This window comes from Salminus brasiliensis, chromosome 20 (genome assembly GCF_030463535.1).
Source record: "Salminus brasiliensis chromosome 20, fSalBra1.hap2, whole genome shotgun sequence".
NCBI lineage: Eukaryota > Metazoa > Chordata > Actinopteri > Characiformes > Bryconidae > Salminus > Salminus brasiliensis.
Genome location: NC_132897.1, coordinates 9,074,489 through 9,095,370, shown reverse-complemented (window position 1 = coordinate 9,095,370; position 20,882 = coordinate 9,074,489). Strand labels below are relative to the sequence as shown.

The window sequence follows — 20,882 nt, the reverse complement described above, 5'->3', positions numbered from 1 at the left end:
CATCCCAAAAGCGAAGCACCACCATCATTCCAGAGAACAACAGTTCCACTGCTCCACAGCTCAATGCTGGGGGCTTTATACCCCTCTAGTCCAAGCTAGGCATTAAGCATGTACTGGCAGTATTTCTCTACAGGGACTAGACAAGCTGTGTTTGTGAGTATTTGCACATCTCTGTCAGCAATGGGTGCAACTTAAAGTAGTTGAATGCATTCATTAGAAAGGGGTGTCAACAAACATTTGGACATATACTGTAGTGTACTTTTTCTTGGTGAATGACATCAGTCATATCAATGTATTTGTTTCAGTGAATGCAAGCATAAGTACTCGTAGTACTATTTACAGGTTGGAGTTGGAATTATTGGAGGTAGATGCAACAAAGAAAGAAAAAAGGATTCAAAAGTCACCATGAAATAATTTTCCAAGCCATATATTTAATGTCTACACACCTCTAAACTTCTTGCTTTTTGGTTTTTATGTGCAGTTGCAGACTGCTTAGAAAGAGAATTCAAGGGACTAACAATTTACAACAGACCATCCTTAACCCTTAAGTTAACTAGTGCATCCTCAGAATCCAACAGATGTGATTCAGTGGCAGCCATTACTCATCAAAGACTTCCAACATCTCACATGCTAATATTTTTGACATCATTGAAAAATACTGCTGCTTATTTGGACGGAATACTGTCTGAATACTGTACTTTCATGTCTTGGCTGCTTCACGGTGGTCGCAGCTTTCTTCCAAAATATGACAATCATACTTCTACAGTGCTTTGGGGACGCTGATCCCAAGACTGGCCTTTTCTTGTATGTTAGTAACTGGCTTTAATCTCAATACATTCATCACTGTTACACTTACCTCTACACAAATAAGCTGTGCTAAGCTCATTTACTGCTTACTGGAGATATCAATAGGCTAGTTTATTACATCAATAATTTTTGTCTGCAGACGTGTAAACAATCTTTGGGTGAAGTCTGACAGAGCAGTACTGACAGCTTAGTTCTCTCACAGTCCAATCACACGGGGCATTTCCTGTCGTCCACTTTGGCTACAATTCAGCATGAGAATCGCTTGATTTGTCTTGTTGATGAGATCCTGGTGGAGGAACATGGAAGGACACATATGGGCACCATTTGGTATTGAGGCAAACCAGCCTCTCCAGTGTCGCAGAGTTGACTATATCAAATCCTGTTTTACCCCCGAATGTACTGGGCTTCCAGTACTCCGGTGAACATATAGGATTTCCCAGAAGGCCTTTCAAGGAAAACGGCGCTCCCATTTCCACCATGCTCTCTCCAAATATAGAGCCAGGTCGGGTCTTCTCCAGTAACAGAGCGGGATAGAACTCCAAGGCATCGATATCTCCATAGAGCTCCTCCAACTCGCGTGCAATTTCTTTCTCACCTGGTAAAAAATGTAACATTTTCAGTGTTGTTAAAGCTGCGTCTCCATGCCAGGTAGGTAAAGTGCTGAAAAATAACTGCCAGCAACTGGTACAAGACTTTTTTTGTAAGGTCAGGCGTTCAGCCCTTTGTGGGCCTTCTTGCTCTTGACTATGAGGTTGATGTTAAGATTGATGTAGATCTATGACAACATATACTATATGTCCATATGTTTGTGGAGATTCCTGACACAGATGTGCCAAAACTCCAAATCTCTGTAGATAAGTATTGCCAATAGAATAGTACTAAACATGAACCTATTGGCACCAGGCATGGGCTAGAAAGAATGAACAGGCGGGCCAGTACTTTTGTCCATGTGGTGTATGATAAATTCTGAATTTGTGAATTAATATTTTAGGTGTTATATATTTTGACATATCTCTCCCCTCTACTACTTCAATAATTATGTTCAGCTGTAACTGTCACAACAGTCATACAAAAGAAGCAAAATCACTACACTTGAAGTATGATTAATGTATGTGTATGTGAATACCTGTGAACTGAGAGAATGATGTATATGGTTTCAGGTTGAATCTCTTGCGATACTCATTGAATGGCCTCAATCGCAGTTCTCTGGATTCTTTAATAACTCCTTCAGCCACTCTGGCCACTACCCGCGGGATATTATGACCACCTCCAATCTGGAAAGAACAAAAATCAAATGTTTTGATAAAATAAAAGTATCTAGTGTGTTGCTTGACTGAGAACAAGATTGAGGACTCTGCACATCACTAATGAATGCCCATGTGAACTTTGTTTGTCAGTGGGTTAAAGGGGAAGTCACACCAATAAGAATATTCTAAACCATGGGTGGGGTCCACAGTTTAAGTGAAAGGTGATGAGCAAGTAGCACATCAGACTGCACACAAGCTCTATTCAAAATGTGCATTAATGTTGCAATTGCTGTGCAACTGGCTACAGGACACAACAGTTTGGAGGTGGGTCCTGCAGGCATTGTGCAAGACTTGTTGTTCAGTTCTTAGGGTTGTTTCAAGTTCTGCAAACAACAATCTTTTAATATTACACTATTGATTTTTTATGTACTTAAATTAAACATTTACAAGAGAACTATTTCACATTTGCTAATAAGATACCACTTCCTGACTAGGCAGCATCATATCTCTCCCACTGGAAATCTACCTCAAGGCTACTGAGTGTCTGCAGCAATTTACCAGATGGGGCTCTGCTAAAGTCATTTAAAAGGCTTATTCTTTAAAGTATTGCAAGAAGCCAGACCTTCACCACAGTAGCTTAACACGGAATGGAACCGTACATTTCTTTCTTTTTGTACAGATCTATCCAAATCCAATCCACTGAAACTGAGTGTGGAAACTTTTATACAATAAATGATAAAGATTATAACTAAAAAAAAACTCCTTCAAATATATTATTACCTGTCCTGCAGGCTGGGTTGAGAAAGCCTGGACCAGTTTCTCCACGCCGTAGTGTGTGAGGATGGAGGTGTTGAAGATGAACTGAGAGTAAGAGATCTCAGCTCCGTCGATAAAGAAATGCTCAGGCATGAGTGGGTGCCAGTGGTACAGCTGGTTAAACTCCACAGAGATGCGATTCTGGTACTGGAACTGTGCGCGGAAGAGCAGGGACGGGTCAAATTTCAGCTTCAGGTAATAGCCACTCAGATGCTGTACGTAGTCTTCGATCACAATTCGAATAGTCTCACCTGGAAAACATTGATGAACATTCAAACATGTGAAATGATGTAGAAGAACAGTTTTTTTGCTTTAACATCATTTGTAAGTGCCAGCTGTCATTTACATAAAAAATGAACCAATAAAAATCCTCTAAAATCTTGCTAAATTACATTGAAGTTACTCGTTTCAAACAGTCCAAGATATTCCCATTTATGTTGATAAATGCAAACACATGTCAAATTCCACATATTGTTGATTTCCATGTTTACATCCTAATTCAAGTCCTTTATAGAGAAAACACTTCAGCATATTTAATGTTCAATTACTGTTTAGTTGATTAATTTAATGTAGTTTAATGTTCAATTACTGTTTATTTGTTTGTTTTAATATATATTAATGTATGATTACTGTTTGTTTATTTATTATAATATGTGTTAATGTATGATTACTGTTTGTTTGCTTAATGAAATGTGTTTTAATGTTCAATACCTGTTTATTTTAATAAATGTTAATATTCATTTACTGTTTATTTTCTTAATATAACATACTGGGAAAAAAGAAAACATAAAACGACACACACAAAGATTATGTTTTTTGCTTTTAGAAAGCAATTTGGACAGAGATGCCCAAGCTTTTACTGTACTTACTCTACTACACTAGTGGTCTGAAGCCAGAGAATCTACAACATGTGTTGCTATTTTTGCTTGCTTCCATTATTACTATGTTCATTCTATGCCTTCTTGAATTACAATATACATCACAAATACTCCACAGAATAGCCAGGTAGAGAACTGAGAGGCAATGATGAAAAGGTATATGCTATAGTACAGAACATTCACCTATAATAATAAGTCTGGTGGTCTGAAACAGCTGCTCGTCTCCCCAGGTAGGGTGCTCTTTCTTTAGGATGTCACAAACGCGATTGTGCTCGCGCAGCCATAGGGTGGCGTACATGCTAAGGCCTGGCAGCAGGCCAAACACCTCCTGGCCTATGGCCATCTGCTGTTCTGGAGGGACTGACTGAGGGTAACTCATGTTCACGTTTGCCTCTGCCACTGTAGGGGGGTACACCTCTCCCTTTATGATCTGTGGAAACATGCAGAACACATGGTGATGAAATCTACAAAGCAGTGATGGCACAGCAGACTCTGAAACAGCAAAGCTGAAATTTCAAGATTTTTGGGCCACATTTTGACCCAAATCAGTAACTTTCCCTACTCAGGTTCAAACAACAAACCCCATTATCCTTCCTTATGTTGCAAACCATGAAATGAGCCCCTGTGAACTAACAGAAAAATGAAGGCATTTACACCATCCCTCTTATCTCTTGATTTATTTGTGTGAGATTTTACAATTTAATCACTGAGGTTTAACAGAAAACCCAGTCTTTCTACACAATCCAAAAAGGAGTTTAAGTCTAGTCCAAAAAGAAAACGTACTTTACACTTTTTTCACAGGATGTAACTGCAGTCTAATGCACAGGATTGGGAACCATCAGCCAAATTACACATTTTGTCATTTTTATAAATTGGAAAGAAGTAAATACAGTCTCTGTAGCTAAGCAAACATGAAAAACATCACCAGTTTGGCCTGAGCAAACGTTTGGACCTTACAGTCTTAGAACTTAACACATACTTAACACAACCTTTGGCACATATCATACTTTTTGTAGCTGAAAAAGGCATTTCAATTGTTGGAGTTGGATTTTTTCCCACTCTGCTTTGCAGAAGGCTTTGAGTTCTGAGATGTTCTTGAGTCATCTTGCATGCACAGGTTGTTTAAGGTCTATCCACAAATTGTCTACGAGAACATTCTAGCTCAGGGGACTGTGAGGCCCATTCCAAGATCATGTCTTTTCATGTAGGCCATGGTGGTTTCTGTGGTATATTCTTGTACAAGACTTGGATTCAGGAATTAGATTCGGAACTTGCCACTGGTGGTAACACAACCACAAAACATGGTACACAGTTGATAAGGAGTTCTTTTCATGAAATCCATAGTCCCTTTTTTCTTTTCATACACCTTTGCTGACTGTTACCAGAGAGTTCTATCAGTCCACAGCACTTATTATCAAAACTCACTTGGCTTCTTGCCATGTTCTGTAGCATAGTTCAAAAGTTTTCTGATGAGGCAGCAGGTTATGGTTTCCATCTTATCATCATTAAGATTATGTTTGTGTAAGCATTGCTGCACATCTAAATGGTGCATCCCCTTCTTGACTCAGCTAAACTTTCAAGCAGGTTGTTGGCATTTACATGGGGGGTTAATCTGTCTTTAGTTTATAGTATATATAGATCAGATGACCAAATATTTGCATATCTGTATGTGATTAGGCAGTTTACAGGGTTTGGAATGGCTGATAAGCTGTATCTTTATTACCAAAGAAAAGCCCTAGATTTTACAGAGGGATTAACCTGATGTAATCAAACATGTTGTACATCTGATGCAAGTATATCCATGCCAGATCATTTCTCATCGGTATGTTTTGCCACTTCAATGGATGTTTGAGAATTTATGAGTATTGGCTGACGTATACTAACACAGATTCTGAGGCATGGTGAGCTTAGCACTGTAGACAATGATGATTTATAGCAAGCCAGGCATTTCACAACAGCAGTCGTACCTGGTACTTCAGCTTCCCATCTTTGTGCAGTCTAAGGCTTAGCTGTCGTTCAAGGTTATCTCCATATATATGTCCAGCATCCACCTGTGTATAAAATCAGATATCAGAGCTGTTCTTAATGTGCTCGTGTTGTTCAAAACAGTGGTTCCAAACAACTCTACAGAGACAAAGGATTAAATTGAGGTGAAATTGAAATTTCTACATTTCAAGAGAAACCTAATTGATAAATGTAAATAAAGGAATGAATAAACAGCCTTGTGGTTGATATAATATTGCAGTTATATAATAAAGAATCTGGATGCTGAAAATGAACATATAGATAATATAAAATTCACTGAATATATTGGGGTATTGCAATATCTGAAGATTGGCATAGCTTTGACAGGACAGCTTTCTTAAAATGACACCAAAGAGAATTTTACACAGTACTATAGACATTAATCAGAAAGCATGTTTCCAAAAAAGGAAACTTACTATTCACCTATAGATTAATACACATCTCAGTCACTAAATGATATACATTTTAGTTAATAATTTGGTCTCAGATTCCATTAATAAACCCCAGAGCTAGAATTAATGAACTTTTACTCATGGGCACTAAATCATGGTATGTCAATGGCACAGTATACCATTAAAAAATATATTTTTTGCCTAGTCCTATCAATAGTTTCCCCTGCTGTTATCCAGTGATCTTAAAAAGGTACTCACCCCGTGACTAAGAGCTTTGGTAAAGCCAAGCCCCACCCGATTGTGTGTCTTGAAGAACTGGTGGGTGAAATGCTGAGCAAAAAAGGCAAACATTAAATTAGTTCCCTGAGGGTCTGGCCTGAATTTCCGCCTCAACATGAACTTCTCCACCATCAGCTTGGGGTCTGGAAGCTCAATTTTTCCTGCAGAGGATTGAAATATCAGTTACAGCAGCTGCACGGGAAATAAGACTAAAGGTATTCAGACAGAATCTGTCCACATTACAGGTCTTTAGAGAGAAAATATTCATTCCTTTAAAGTGTTGTAATAACTAATTGTAGGACTTGTATACTCCATCACGTTTTTTTAGAACTCAAAGCCTACCTTTTGCCCCCATTGGAGTTGGGCAGTCCAGTGGAACTGGGGGCAGGATTCGGGTGTAGTAGGTGTTATTGGAATATGTCTCCCAGTTCAAGTAGTCATATTTGGAGTTGTAGGTGGGAGGGCTGGGAATTAGATTGGATCGCACTGTGAAAGGACAGAGGCAAAAATGTTACAGTTGAATAACTGTAATGTTTCTGAATGACTTTGAGAACAGGTTTCTCTCTGTGATTTTCTAATGGACAGAAACGAAACATAACAATAACAAACATATAGAAAAGCCTAAACTAGGTCTATCTAAACTAGGTGTACTTCTCAGTTTATACTTCAGTCCTACACCTAAAAAGGGTTCTTTAAGAAACATTTAGGAAAGACAGTGGTTCTGTACAGAACTCGGGAAATCATTTAGATGTATAAATTGTTCCTTGCCTGGTTAAAGTGTTTTTTCTGTTATATGTTTTACTAGACTCTATTCTTCTTATTCTTTGGAGAAATATTTGTGTGAACGAGTGAATGTGAAGAATCTTAAATCAAGAATGGTGTCATTTGTAAGGTAAAAATGTTACATACTGTTGAAAGTGTAAAAACTAAAGTTTCTAGAAAGAGCTTGTAGTTTTTCAATACCCTTTTGTTCCCTAAAGGTTAGTTGGAAAGAGAGTTTTGTGAGTGTGAAGAACAGTCACAAACTGCTTTGTCAAACATGATTCTTTAGGGGACCAAAAGTGGGTCCTCAAAGAATCCTTTGTGGAACCTCTTTTAAAGAGCGCATCAACTGATGTTCAAACACATTTCTAATACCTTAAAATCAGTATCACATTTCCAATACACAATACTCTTTGCTGTACACTGTTGTTCTTTTTTTGGTTGAATACATTCTTGTCTGCATATTGCATATTGCTAGGTGTCTTATTTACAGTGCTCCCAAAGGAGGCGCTTTGGTGATGCAGTTATAAATTCAATGCACTGTTGAAAATTATATTATCAGATACACCCTAAAATCATCAAACTCATAGTAAGCACTGCTGCCGGGACAGGAGAGAGGAACAAAGCGCTTATTCCCACTCAGAAAGAAGAAGGACCAGTTACAATGTGAAACGATACTACTTATTTGTCAGATCGCCCTGCAGTTTTTGGTTTATCTTAAGTAATTTCACTCCAAATCCAAAAATGAACACACAAACACACAGAAGCACCAATGATATAACAATACACCACAACCACAGATATAATTATACACCATGTGGATTCAACTCTCCTCACTTTACAAAAGCCTAATCATATTACAGTGGGGAAAAAAAGTATTTAGTCAGTCACCAATTGTGCACGTTCTCCCACTTAAAAAGATGAGAGAGGCCTGTAATTGACATCATAGGTAGACCTCAACTATGAGAGGGAATGAGGGAAAAAAAAATCAGAAAATCACACTTGATTTTTAAAGAATTTATTTGCAAATAATGGTGGAAAATAAGTATTTGGTCAATAACAAAAGTTACTCATCTCAATACTTTGTTATATATCTTTTGTTGGCAATGACAGAGGTCAAACGTTTTCTGTAAGTCTTCACAAGGTTGGCACACATCGTTGCTGGTATGTTGGCCCATTCCTCCATGCAGATCTCCTCTAGAGCAGTGATGTTTTGGGGCTTTTGGCGAGCAACACGGACTTTCAACTCCCTCCAAAGGTTTTCTATGGGGTTGAGATCTGGAAACTGGCTGGGCCACTCCAGGACCTTGAAATGCTTCTTACGAAGCCACTCCTTTGTTGCCCTGGCAGTGTGCTTGGGATCATTGTCATGCTGAAAGACCCAGCCACGTTTCGTCTTCAATGCCCTTGCTGATTTAAGGAGGTTTGCACTCAAAATCTCACAATACATGGCCCCATTCATTCTTTCATGTACACGGACCAGTTGTCCTAGTCCCTTTGCAGAGAAACAGCCCCCAAGCATGATGTTGCCACCCCCATGCTTCACAGTTGGTATGGTGTTCTTTGGATGCAACTCAGCATTCACTCTCCTCCAAACACGAGTTGTGCTCTACTTTGCTTTCATCTGACCATAAGACATTCTCCCAATACTCTTCTGGAACATCCAAATGCTCTCTAGCAAACTTCAGACGCGCCCGGATATGTACTGGCTTAAGCAGGGGAACACGTCTGGCACTGCAAGATCTGAGTCCCTGGCGGCGTAGTGTGTTACTGACGGTAGCCTTTGTAACGTTGGTCCCAGCTTTCTGCAGGGCATTCACTAGGTCCCCCCGTGTGGTTCTGGGATTTTTGCTCATTGTTCTTGTGATCATTTTGACCCCACGGGCTGAGATCTTGCGTGGGGTCCCTGATCGAGGGAGATTAGCAGTGGTCTTGTAGGTCTCCCATTTTCTGATTATTGCTCCCACAGTAGATTTCTTCACACCAAGCTGCTTGCCTATTGCAGATTCAGTCTTCCCAGCCTGGTGCAGGTCTACAATTTTGTTTCTGGCGTCCTTCGACAGCTCTTTGGTCTTCACCATAGTGGAGTTTGGAGTGTGACTGTTTGAGGTTGTGGGCAGGTGTCTTTTATACTGTTAACAAGTTCATACAGGTGCCATTAATACAGGTAATGAGTGGAGGACAGAGACGCCTCTTAAAGAAGAAGTTACAGGTCTGTGACAGCCAGAAATCTTGCTTGTTTGTAGGTGACCAAATTTTTTCCCACCATTATTTGCAAATAAATTCTTTAAGAATCAGACACTGTGATTTTCAGATTTTTTTATGATGTCAATTACAGGCCTCTCTCATTTTTTAAGTGGGAGAACTTGCACAATTGGTGACTGACTAAATACTTTTTTCCCCCACTGTAACAGATCCATTCATGCTGATTGACCAACTGACTCACAAGTGAAGATCTGCTTGGACCTGATGAACCACTGACACGTATTTCTGTTGAATACCAAGTAAATTACTTTGCTTTCTTGGTCTCCTGACCCTGAATGGGTGTGGTATCACTGGAATTCAAACTTGTGTCTGGTGATAGGAGAAAACCCTAGATTAACTAGATGTGCCACCTGGGAGCCCATATTTTCTTCAGCTTGTCAAATAATTTACTGCCATACAAACAGACTGAACTGTTGGCTTGTCTTTCCCATTGTTAAGTTTTAAACATGTATTCCTTTACTCCACAATTCTCTCATATCTCTAAGTATAGTCTATACATACCTAAAGACATACTCCAAAATTCTCCTACATCTGTATATATCTGCTTGCAGTGCAGTCAAGTGCTTATGTGCTTACACTTACAGCTTACAGCTTTTTTTTGTTCTGTAACCTTGTTATTTTAAGTTTTTAGACTTTTTGGCTTGCTTTCTGGAACCAAAAGTGTTTTTTTTATGGCATCGCTCCAAAAACAAAAACTGTGTAGCACTTTTTTTTAAGATTTTGAAATAGAATCATATTTTTTTTAGCTTCAGAAAGGAATAAAACACTCCTAACACCCTCTAGGTGATCAGGATAATGTGTGTCTGAATTGCAGGTTTGGTTGTGAGTGTTTCTTTTCTCAATAGTTGATCAGTTATAGGCCCAGTCCCAACTTACAAACTTTTGAGAATTATTTATTTTGTATGTGTTCATTTTATTTTATTTTATTTTATTTCATTTAAGCAGTCCAGGACACACAGACCAATTGCATGCATTGTACATATCACACGTGGCATAACTCACATGCTAAGTGCTGCGACTGAAGTCAGTGAAAACACACACAACAAAAAAACTGAGCACAAAGTGCATGACTACAAATTACAACTAATTATCAACTAATTACATAAAGGCCTATTATTATTATATCATTATTTCATAATGGACATTACACAATGTCCTTTCATTTGGGCTGCTTTCCCTGCTCCCCTGTGCCAAGGTTATGTAATCTCTTGAGCACAGCTCTGGAGGGTTAACCGGGGAGATAGCAGAGAGGGCTCTCGCGCCAATAACTCTTGGCAGCAGCCGAGGGATGTGAGGAATTTGAAGGCTTACTGTGGAGTACATGAATTACCATAGCAACTCAGGGGCCCGACTGACACTGGAGTGAACACAGCCATAAAAAAGGAGGTAAAATGTGACAGGGTGATATCATCCTTCATTCTAACACACACTGCTGCGGCAAATGCACAAACGTTACAGAGACTATGGTGAATTCTCACGCCATATCATGTTCAAAAAGAGGAAAGAGACTCTTTAACAGAATTATGTGAGGAAGTGATAAAGTAGTAAATCAACACTCGCTCCGGCCCCAACCCACAGGCAGAGGCTGGGTAAATATGGGCAGGATGTTATGTCAATGGAGGTTGTTTTAGTCACTTTAAAGGAACACAAGAGTGCCGAAAAGCCTAAAGTACAAGGCAGCAGGAGCCAGGAGCCAGAAGTCAGAATGAGCACTAGCAGACTAACATCTAAGTGTGGTGACTGTGCATCTTCAGGATAAGTCAAGAGGCGCATTAGATTCAAAATTCTATTTAGAAATAGAGTAAATAGAGAAAATGTCGTCGACATTTAAAAGAGTTTTGTTTTCACTGCTATCTAAAGGCCAGTCTAAACACCAGTCCGTGCCATGTTGATGATTGAGGCTTTCATGCCTTAAGTACTTAAGTGCACTTGTGTGGTCTTCTGCTTTGTACAAGATGTTACATGCATTTGTTTATGTACATTTCTGGAAAGCTTGCCCTCTATAAAAGTGATTTACAGATACAGTATTCTGCATGAATGGCAAAATGTCTCTTTTGATGTACCTCAGCACACAGGAGCCACAAACACGACCAACAGAACAAGCAGATTATCTGGAAGCAAACGCTGAACATGTCTTTCCTTGTTTCAGTGTGCCGAGCCCGTATTGGTGCAGATTTTTAGATTGTGTTAGATTGCAGATACAGAAGAGTGCACAGCTGAATCTGAGAACAAGCCAACACCCAGTAAATAGCACACTCCCAACCCCCTACCCTAGCCCGTTTTTCAAAGCAAACAGTAACTGATAAACTTGCTAACTTTTTCTAGTTACGTGGAAAACCTTAACAGAAGACTTCAAAATACTGATATTGCCAAATAAAACAGGCGCTGTACAATCACTGAAATTAAATTAACCATTGAATTTACTTACTGAATGTACTTAGTTTTTTTTTTTTTTTTTAAAGTGTGCTAATATATATACTGTCCTTACTAAAACAAATCCACATACAGGTGTACTTTATAACCTAATATAGTTTGTTGTATAGTTTGTTGTTTAACTAATGAAAGTAGAAGAAGCAACTCTAGCTACATGTTGGATCTGTTGTGATTCAGTTAAGTTGTAGATCGTGACTAACTCACAGGGCACATGATAACTTGCTCTAATAACCAACAACAAGGCAAGGCAGTTAACCAAAGAGTATATCATAACAAAAAGGGCAAAGCAAGCAAAACAGGTAAAAGATCTCTTATTCTCATGCATTTCTGCGAGGCATGGTTTTATTTGCAGAAATGCTAAAACAACTGCTCAAATAATGCAAAGAAATTATTATAATAATTATAATGCAAAGAGGTCATTATTCAAATTGAAACAACACAGTACTAACATTTGGACATTCACAAATCACTATGGTGAAATAACCCTGTCTCTCTTTCACATTGCTGTTGGGTGACTTTATGCCATTAATAGCCTGCAATTTTAGGTAACTCAGCTTTGTTTGATGAAATGCCTGGAATAAAGTGGCTGCCATAAATGTAGAGATATTATATAGATATATATATGTGTGTGTGTGTGTGTTTTTGACCAGGCTGATCATTAACACCTGTGGTGCGGGTGTTTATATATCTTTACCCCTATGACCTACATCCAGTCTTGGTCACTTTGATTTTGAATCATAAACAGTTTATTGAAAGTATGATTTATCTTTCTGTAAGGGGGAATGCTAATTCTGAAACACAATCTTTATGTCATCAAAGACCTTGCTTTACAGAACGCCAAAGTGTGGTATTTTTGCGCCTATCTCGAACGTCCACATTGCAGATGTAGGGCCACATAAAGACATGGCGCATACCAGATTCTGATTTAAACAAAGTGATTCAGTGAGGCAAGAGATGATGACTAAATCCCAAACCAATGTGCGCTCTGCAAATATTTATATTGGAAACTGCGTTGAGGTCTGGACTGATGTCCATCAGCTGTGAAGGATCTGTTTAAGGGATGTTTGATGGTGTATACGGCCTTGTGTTTATATACCACAGGACAAGCTTCTATGCTACACCGAGGGCCAGATGTACATATGTAAGAAGGTGTAGTGCAAAATGTGCCTTGACCACTTTTTACCTGTGCCATGCTAAAGAACCATTGAAGAACCCATGAAAAGCAATACCGTGGCCAGCTTGGATCTTTTCAAATCAGATCTTACCCACTTTCATGTGTGGTCCTAGATTGGATCCGTAGCTAATTCTTGACCACACACCCTAATAAGAACAATCAAGGTACTCTTTGCACCTTCTCATATCTTAAAAATTGTTTTGTATTTTTTTAGCTTGAGCTTGCATTTTAATATATTTGTTATGCCATATAAAAATATCTTTATTCATAATTTAAGATGCAACACATGCTTCCTGTAACTAATACATATATTCCAAGGGATACTTTGTTAGAATAAAATTAAGAGCATTAAATGACACTGTTGTCTTGCATACTTTTACCTCTGTAGACCACTGACCTGTAAGAACTATGCGCATGAGCCATTCCCTCACGAAGGTTTTATTGATGATATCCCAAAACCAGTGGAAGTGAGTCAAGATGTAGTGGGTGAAATCAGGACTGGGCCTTACGAGCTCATAGACTCTGGACCAGAACTCCGCTATGAGGATAGGAAATAGAAAAAAAACATATTCTTAAGGCTGCAATGTGACACTGAGTGAATTTATGTCTTAATGTTTTTGTGTATCAGCATTTGTCAAAATGTTCTTTAAACGGCAAGTATATCTAGGTTCAATGGTCCAAAAGTTGACATCTCCGCTGTTGTGTGAACATTTTGTGATGAATTGACCAACAGAAATACTCCAAATTTATTTAAAATATGATATTGTTAAATGAACATACAGTAAAAGTTCAAATTTCCCTCTCTTTCTTGAAATAAAGAAGAAAAAATGATCAGTTTATTCTGATGTCACCAGAACAAACTTATTTGCATATATCCACCGATTCAGCCTATCACAGTTCAGCCCTGCCCATTCATACTCCAGTTCTCAATCCATTTTAAAGGTGCAGCAAAGTAAATCTAATGGATTATTGGATAAAGAGAGGTTGGAAAATGTCAGTGTAAAAATATTTTCAATAATTTTTGAAACACAAAACCAACAAACATTATATGTCCACCTCATATTTTGGCCTTTAATGTTTTTAGAGATTTTAGAACATCAACTTCAAAACAAATTTGTAAGGATGAAGGATTGTAAGGATCAAACTGATTTGTCCAAAGTTTGGCTGATAGTGTGTATCTACATTGACCTGAGCTCAAATTTGGGAAAGTTGGATGGCTGGTCAGTGTTTCATTAGCATACAGCATATGTGAAAAAATGCTGATCTAAGTGCAGGTCTAAATGTTCAAAAAAGAAAATCTATGTTCTTTAGGTAATGCAATAGGAATCTTGATTATGTGCCTGAGTTACGGACCATTTATTTAATGGTGCCTCCCAAAGACATTGTGTGACTTTGCTTTTTTCCTTCTTTCTTCTTTTTCATTTTATAGTGGTCACTGTGTCACATCAGGCCACGCCACTGCATGTCTGGGCACGCCATGGGTGCATCTGTGGAAGACATGTGAGCAGGATAAAAACCCTAACCAATTACAGTACATGTCTAAGAATTCTGTGCTTACTACACTCTTCAAAATGAAGGTGCTTCAAATGATTGTTTGGGTGATGCTACAGAAGAGCCTATTTTAGTTCACTGAAAAATCTTGTTTGTAAAAGGTGATATCGATTAAAGGAATTTTTAATTTGAGCTTTAAAATGTCTTACCAATTTAAAGGTTCTTCTCACACATTTTTTATAAAAGTGGTTCTTCTATGGCATTGCTCAAAGAACCTTTGGTAGCATCTTTATTTGAAAAAGTTTAGGTTTAGTTTGTATTCATGAGTAAATGAACACTGGTGCTAAACTGCAGTCGTAAGTTTATGAGGTTGTGTGCTTCTGGGAAAGACTCGATAATCTAAAGTAATGCATCAAAGCAGTGCTATCTGCCCTTAATCTCTTCATAGAAACATTGCTAAATATCCTCTGTCACACTGACTGACACTGATAATATTTTCAATCTTCATGGCTGTATTACTTTCACATGAAGAACGGTAAAATTACGTATCCATTTTAGTTCACACTTTAGGGCACTGCTTTGTTTAATGGCCTGTCCTACATACCATTAATTAATTGATTAATTGACTGTCCATTCACTGTCCATATATGCTCAAAGCTGGATCATCATCACAGGAACCTTTATGTTGAAGGGGTGTCTATATTCGGTAATTTAGGTTATTTCTTGTATTTTCCACAATCAACTGTGAGTGGTATTATTGGAAATTGGAGGTGTTAAGAAATCACAGTAATTCAGCCAGAAAGTATCAGATCAAGCAATGTTGGAAGCCTGGGTGGCCGAGTGCTGATTAGCATAGTGCATAAAAGTCTCCAGCGCTCTGCTGACTCAAAATCTCCAAACCTGCTGTAAGAGCTACAAAGGGGGATCAACTCCATATTAATGCATATGGATTTAGAATGAGATGTAATAAAAGCTCCTGTAGGTGTAAAGTGGAGGCATCCCAATACTTTTGTCCATATAGTGTGTATACTAGTATGTGTATGTTGGGTATTTTATTTTGAATGTGGCTCAGCCAATCACCTTTTAGACACAGAACAATAATTTTTTTAATCATCTGGTAGCAGCCTTTCACTGATTATCAGTTACTCATCATTAGTCTACTGCCCTGGAACATCATCAGTTCATTCTACTATATACTATATATACTATATATTTTTCCTCCTCTTACATAGCCCCCCTTGTGGTAAGGCTTGAGAATTTTGCATTACTGCCTGAAGAGTCTCATGAATTTCAGTTGAATGTCCAATGCTTACTGAGTACAGAGTTAATTGTCTTTATCTCCAACACTCCTGCATAACACCTCTGGCTGATATGAATACTCAGTATAGGAGGAATTGTTCAAAATAAATGTACCTAAACAAAGTTATGAGCAAAGACTTAAAGAGCAAATATCTTAGTACTTCAGAAAAGCTCTGTATTTAGTATGTAATCTCATCTAATAGCTACAATTAGTAATGTATATACACTGCTCACCACAGTCTCTGTATGATTCTGTAAAATTATATTCAGAAAAAGGCACATTTTTGCTAATTCGGTTTTACAAAACTGAATCATAACACAAGCTTTCACTAAACCTACATTCACCACATTAACTCCTACCAGGCACAGTGCTGCTGTGGGCTGAACCCAGAGAGGTCTGCCAGGTATGTGCAATCATTTTAATGAAAACAGTGTGTGTGAGCTTTTGCTCTCCTTGTTTATTTATATTACTGTTTAGCCAGATGAGTTTGCAGACATCTGGTGCTAGAAAGTAAATGCTGTACTTTAGAAAAGATTAAACACCCATTATCACACATTATATTTCTTAGTATTTACAGAGGGAGTCGAGATAAAGTGGTTGTGGAATAGGTGACTAGCTGGAATTTTATTTGGATTATAAATGTAATGTAAAACAGTGCCCAAAAGGGTCCTTCAAAAAATGCCACAGAAGAACAACTTTTGGTTCCCTAAAACCATTTCAATGGATGGTTTCTTAAAGACTCATGTCTGGGCAGACATGTATGAGTGTGAAGATCCTTTTTATCTTGCTAAAGGTTCTAGGAAGAAACTTGGGCGAAGTGTAGTGTTGAGTTTTGTGGTTTCTATACTGAATTGTGTATTTAGTAGTGTCTAAGAGGTATCTTTTAATAGACTAGGATAATATTTGAGTAAACAGTGAAGTACTTTTGTAAGTCACTCTGGATAAGAGCCAAATACCTCCAATGTAAATGTAAAAATTTCAGGGAGCCAAAAGTGGTTTGTCTATAGCAACAACTCTTTGTTTGATGCCTGCGTTTTTTGTGTCTTTGTCCATTTACGACATTTGAAGTTTTACATATAAAAAAAAAAGCCCAAATTAATGTGATTCACCATTTTCCAACCTTTCTTTGTGCCATACAATTAAATAGGCTGTTTACATTATTGCGCCTTTAAAGCAAAAGTATGGAAAATTGCATTTGTTGCTCCTCCAACAGTCAGAAAGTGTAATTCATGCTTTGAGCCGTCACTAAACAACATGTTTTTTTCTGAATGAGCTGAGAGATACAGAAGCTTCACTGAAAGTGAAAGAAGCATGTGGACTGAGGCAGTAAAGTAATATTCATACATGGATTTCTCATATATGAACAGAGAAAAGGTCATTGCACTACAAACAGGAGCACATACGAAAGAAAAGAAATTAAACAAAAAACACTTTCACTTACGGATAGTGCAATTTTGTCCATAGTAACCGGTTCTTGTGCAATCGCATTCATATCGATCCAGCCCATACCTTACGCAAATGCCCCAGTTCTGGCAAGGGTAGTAGCAACATGGATTCACTGGAAACAAAAGACACAATATAATAATAGTCAGCTCCAAAAAACAACAATATTGTCTATGCATCACATTTCATTTGAAGAGCCCTAATAAAAAAACATGGATTTCCAGGGCACAATGAGCCTTTACATCCCCCACCATGAAATGTAAATTAGGTATAATGGTAATATAAGGCTAAAGAACCAGGCTCAGGCCTGATAAACCCTAATGCATGAGAGGGATGACTGTTCCTTACTGTTTCATGACTTTCTCTCTCTGCTTTTATGATTGACATTACCCAAATATAGCTCAACTTCTGAATGAAATGTGGTCACATGCATTATGTGAAAGATAACCAGACTCTCCAGCAATATTTCTAAGCAGTTCCTGTCACACATTCCCCAGCGGCTTTCTTGCTTAAACGCAGATGGTCAGGGAGAATGCTGTGTAAAGCTACAGAGAATGTGAAGCATGAGTATGAGTCTAGTAGCTGCAGGTAAAGTCATTTCAAGTCGATTCTCAGGAGGGAGCCATGTCCCATGGCCTTATGCCAGATTTCCAGCAGCGATTTGATTAAATTACTGAGACAATCCAAGGGAAATGTTTTTGTTGTAACAAGAACAAGGTCCCTGCTGAATCCTGGTTTCCTGGGCTGTACAACAAACGTGTTTGGACAGATGAAACCAAGATTATTGAGTATGGAGGTGGAAAAGAAGGGTTTGAAAATCTAAAGCATACCACATCATCTGTGAAACATGGTGGAGGCACTGCTATGGCATAAGCATGTATGGCTGCCAATGGAATAGCAACATTGCTGTTTATTAATGATATTACTGTAAGCAGAAGTAGTAGAATGAATTCTGAAATGTATAGAGCAATACTATCAGCTCAGATTCAGGCAGAAATTATATGATGGCACTTTAGAGCACAGATGGATAAAGACCCAAAACATGCAGTGAAAGCAACCCAAGAGCTCCTTAACTCTGCAGAACCACCAAGGTTTTTTCCCCACTGTTAAACAATATGAACAACTCAGTTTGCACTGTTTTGCATGTAGCTACCAAATAGAAATCAGTGGCAGAATCAGTCTACTGCAGACAAAACGCAAGTAGAAAGATCTAAAAAAAAAAAGCAAGTTACTGAAGGTGGCTGCTGTAAATGCCTGGCAAATCATCTCAACAGACACTAAGCATTTGGTGATGACCATGTGTTCCAGACCTCAGGCAGTCATTAATTATAAATGATTTGCATTAAAAAAATATTATATTTTTAAAAATATGTTAGTATGCCCAATTATGCTTAGCCCTCTGTAAATGGAGGGACTGTGTAAAATGGCAGTAATTCTTAAACAGTTAATTTAACATTTTTGTTAAACCCCTTAAATTAAAGCAGAAAGTCTAAACTTCAGTCTCATGGTCCATTAAGGTGATGTACAGAGGCAGAATTACAATGTACAAATGTAAGACTGTTCAATTAGTTATAGTTCTGTCTATATGTGAAGAAAACTGTAAAAAAAAACTATACAGTCGCCTACAATTGAATAGCTTTTTGACTTTTTTACTTGTGATTCTTTTAGGGTCTTTACTAAATTATGAAGCTCTGAGGAAAAAAAATACATATACTGTAGTACTTGAGCTGCACAAAAGCATTGTCATCACAATGTGGGCATGTGCAACAGTCATACTGCATGATGTGCCTTGTCACAATTACCACCATAATTTGCAATCATTTTATATCTGCCCAATATTATTCATTTTACTCCAATCCTGAATACACAGGGTGCATTATTATTATCTTGGCATGCAGGATCACTGACTTCGGGTGAAAATAGTGCAATATATGTTGCAAGGAAAAAATGCAGTGTGAGTTTTTTCCCTATATAGTTCAGCGCTATATAGTACCATATTGATTGTGAGAAAAGTAAACAGCACAGCTGCATTATATTAGTCAAAATATATTAACATTAACATTAGTCCATTTATTTTATTTTTCATTGTATTACAATGTTCCTGACATCTGCACTGCTTTTGTGACTGCAGGTGTAGCATTTTCTAGAAAAGATTTAAGCTGGGTGTACTAAACATTAGCTGCAGCTACTCATAGAGCTGCTATTTATTTTTGCCTTGTAACTTAAGCTATTTCAAAAAAAGTGCTGTTATTTTACATCAGTAACACTGCATATACTTAAGCATGCACTCTTACAAAAATGGATTCTTCAAGAGCTCTTTAGTAGAGACAGCAGCTTTGAATGTTTAAAAGGTTCTTCTTGGTTAAACAATGGCTAACCTCTTTGGCACTGAATCCCTTTTTGCAGAGTGTGAGTTTATATCACTCTGCCAACCTCTGCCAACACATTACCATCTACCATGATAACACATCTACCATTAATCCACATAAAGATCTTCTAAACTGAAAGCAGGCATGGATACTGATAATGTGGACTCATCCCATTCAAGCCTAGACACGCTCTTCACTCCTCACACATACCTCCAGGGGTAGATAAACTCTGATGGGAATGAAATCCTCATGTTTTTCCCTTTGGAATGGAACATCTGACTTCCTAACCTTTCTGAGCAGCACAGATACAACAAAAGCTTATTCAAATGTTTTTTTTCAAGGAGCAAACCGACCATCACTGCAAAAAATCCAGGCAAATGCAGAAGGATTCGCATGGACTTTAGCAAATCTTAGCTCAGGTTCCCCAAGTGAATGTTTGACAAAGTTCTTTCCAGTGTTTTTCTCCTTACCAGTTGTGGCTGGTGCTGAGTTTTCTTCTTCACCCAGGCATAATGTCCATTCTTGCAGCAGAGTAAACAGGAGAAGAACACAGTTCACTGCAGGAGACAGAACTACTGAGCTTACACAAAGACCAGGGAACAAATATTCAACTGAATCAAAGCCATTTCTGGTGTTCTGGTGTTTAGAAGCAGACCCCCATAACTTACCTTTCATTGTAAGAAACTTCAGAAACTCCAGAAAACTGTAGAAGGTTAAGATGGAAGGTCCAGAGAAAGCAGCTCAAAAAACAGTAGTGCCAATCCAAGACCCCCTCCCCGTGCCTTAGTTAGACTCGGCTCTGCAAGTCTCGGCTCTGCAAGTACGGGAAAGTGGATTACGTTATGCGTTACTTATGAGGGTGAGGTGTACACGACCACCCACACCAGACGAGAACCCAGCTGTCAAAGAGAAAACCTTTTCTTCAACAGCGGATATGAATGGACAGCCCCCCCGCCCTCTCGCCCTCTCATCAACCCCCTCCCGTCCCCTCCCCTCCCTGCTGCAAGCATGACCGCACTAACTGCATGCTCAAGTCACACACGATTAAACAGCAAGCCCTGTATCATATTACAAGCAGGATCAGCTCGTCTGGACTTGTAAGTAAGCATTGTAACCAGCGCCACCGTGCGTCTGATTTTTCCTCTTAGTGTTGACCTTTCATCAACACATCAACTGATGTAAATACGTGCAAACATCTAAC

At 38.4% G+C, this 20,882-nt stretch overlaps 1 protein-coding gene across 1 annotated transcript; it reads right to left on the bottom strand.

Moving 5' to 3' along the window:
• Positions 1-411: 411 nt before the first annotated feature.
• Positions 412-20,577, bottom strand: ptgs1 (prostaglandin-endoperoxide synthase 1). Its single transcript, XM_072664498.1, has 11 exons — positions 20,350-20,577; positions 20,152-20,238; positions 17,311-17,427; positions 13,476-13,616; positions 6,787-6,930; positions 6,424-6,605; positions 5,716-5,799; positions 3,932-4,178; positions 2,835-3,121; positions 1,934-2,081; positions 412-1,402 (listed from the first exon to the last, which is right to left on the bottom strand). Exons 1-11 carry the CDS (start codon positions 20,354-20,356, stop codon positions 1,047-1,049), a joined length of 1,800 nt encoding a protein of 599 aa, XP_072520599.1. The 5' UTR covers positions 20,357-20,577; the 3' UTR covers positions 412-1,046.
• Between the last annotated feature and the right edge of the window lie 305 nt (positions 20,578-20,882).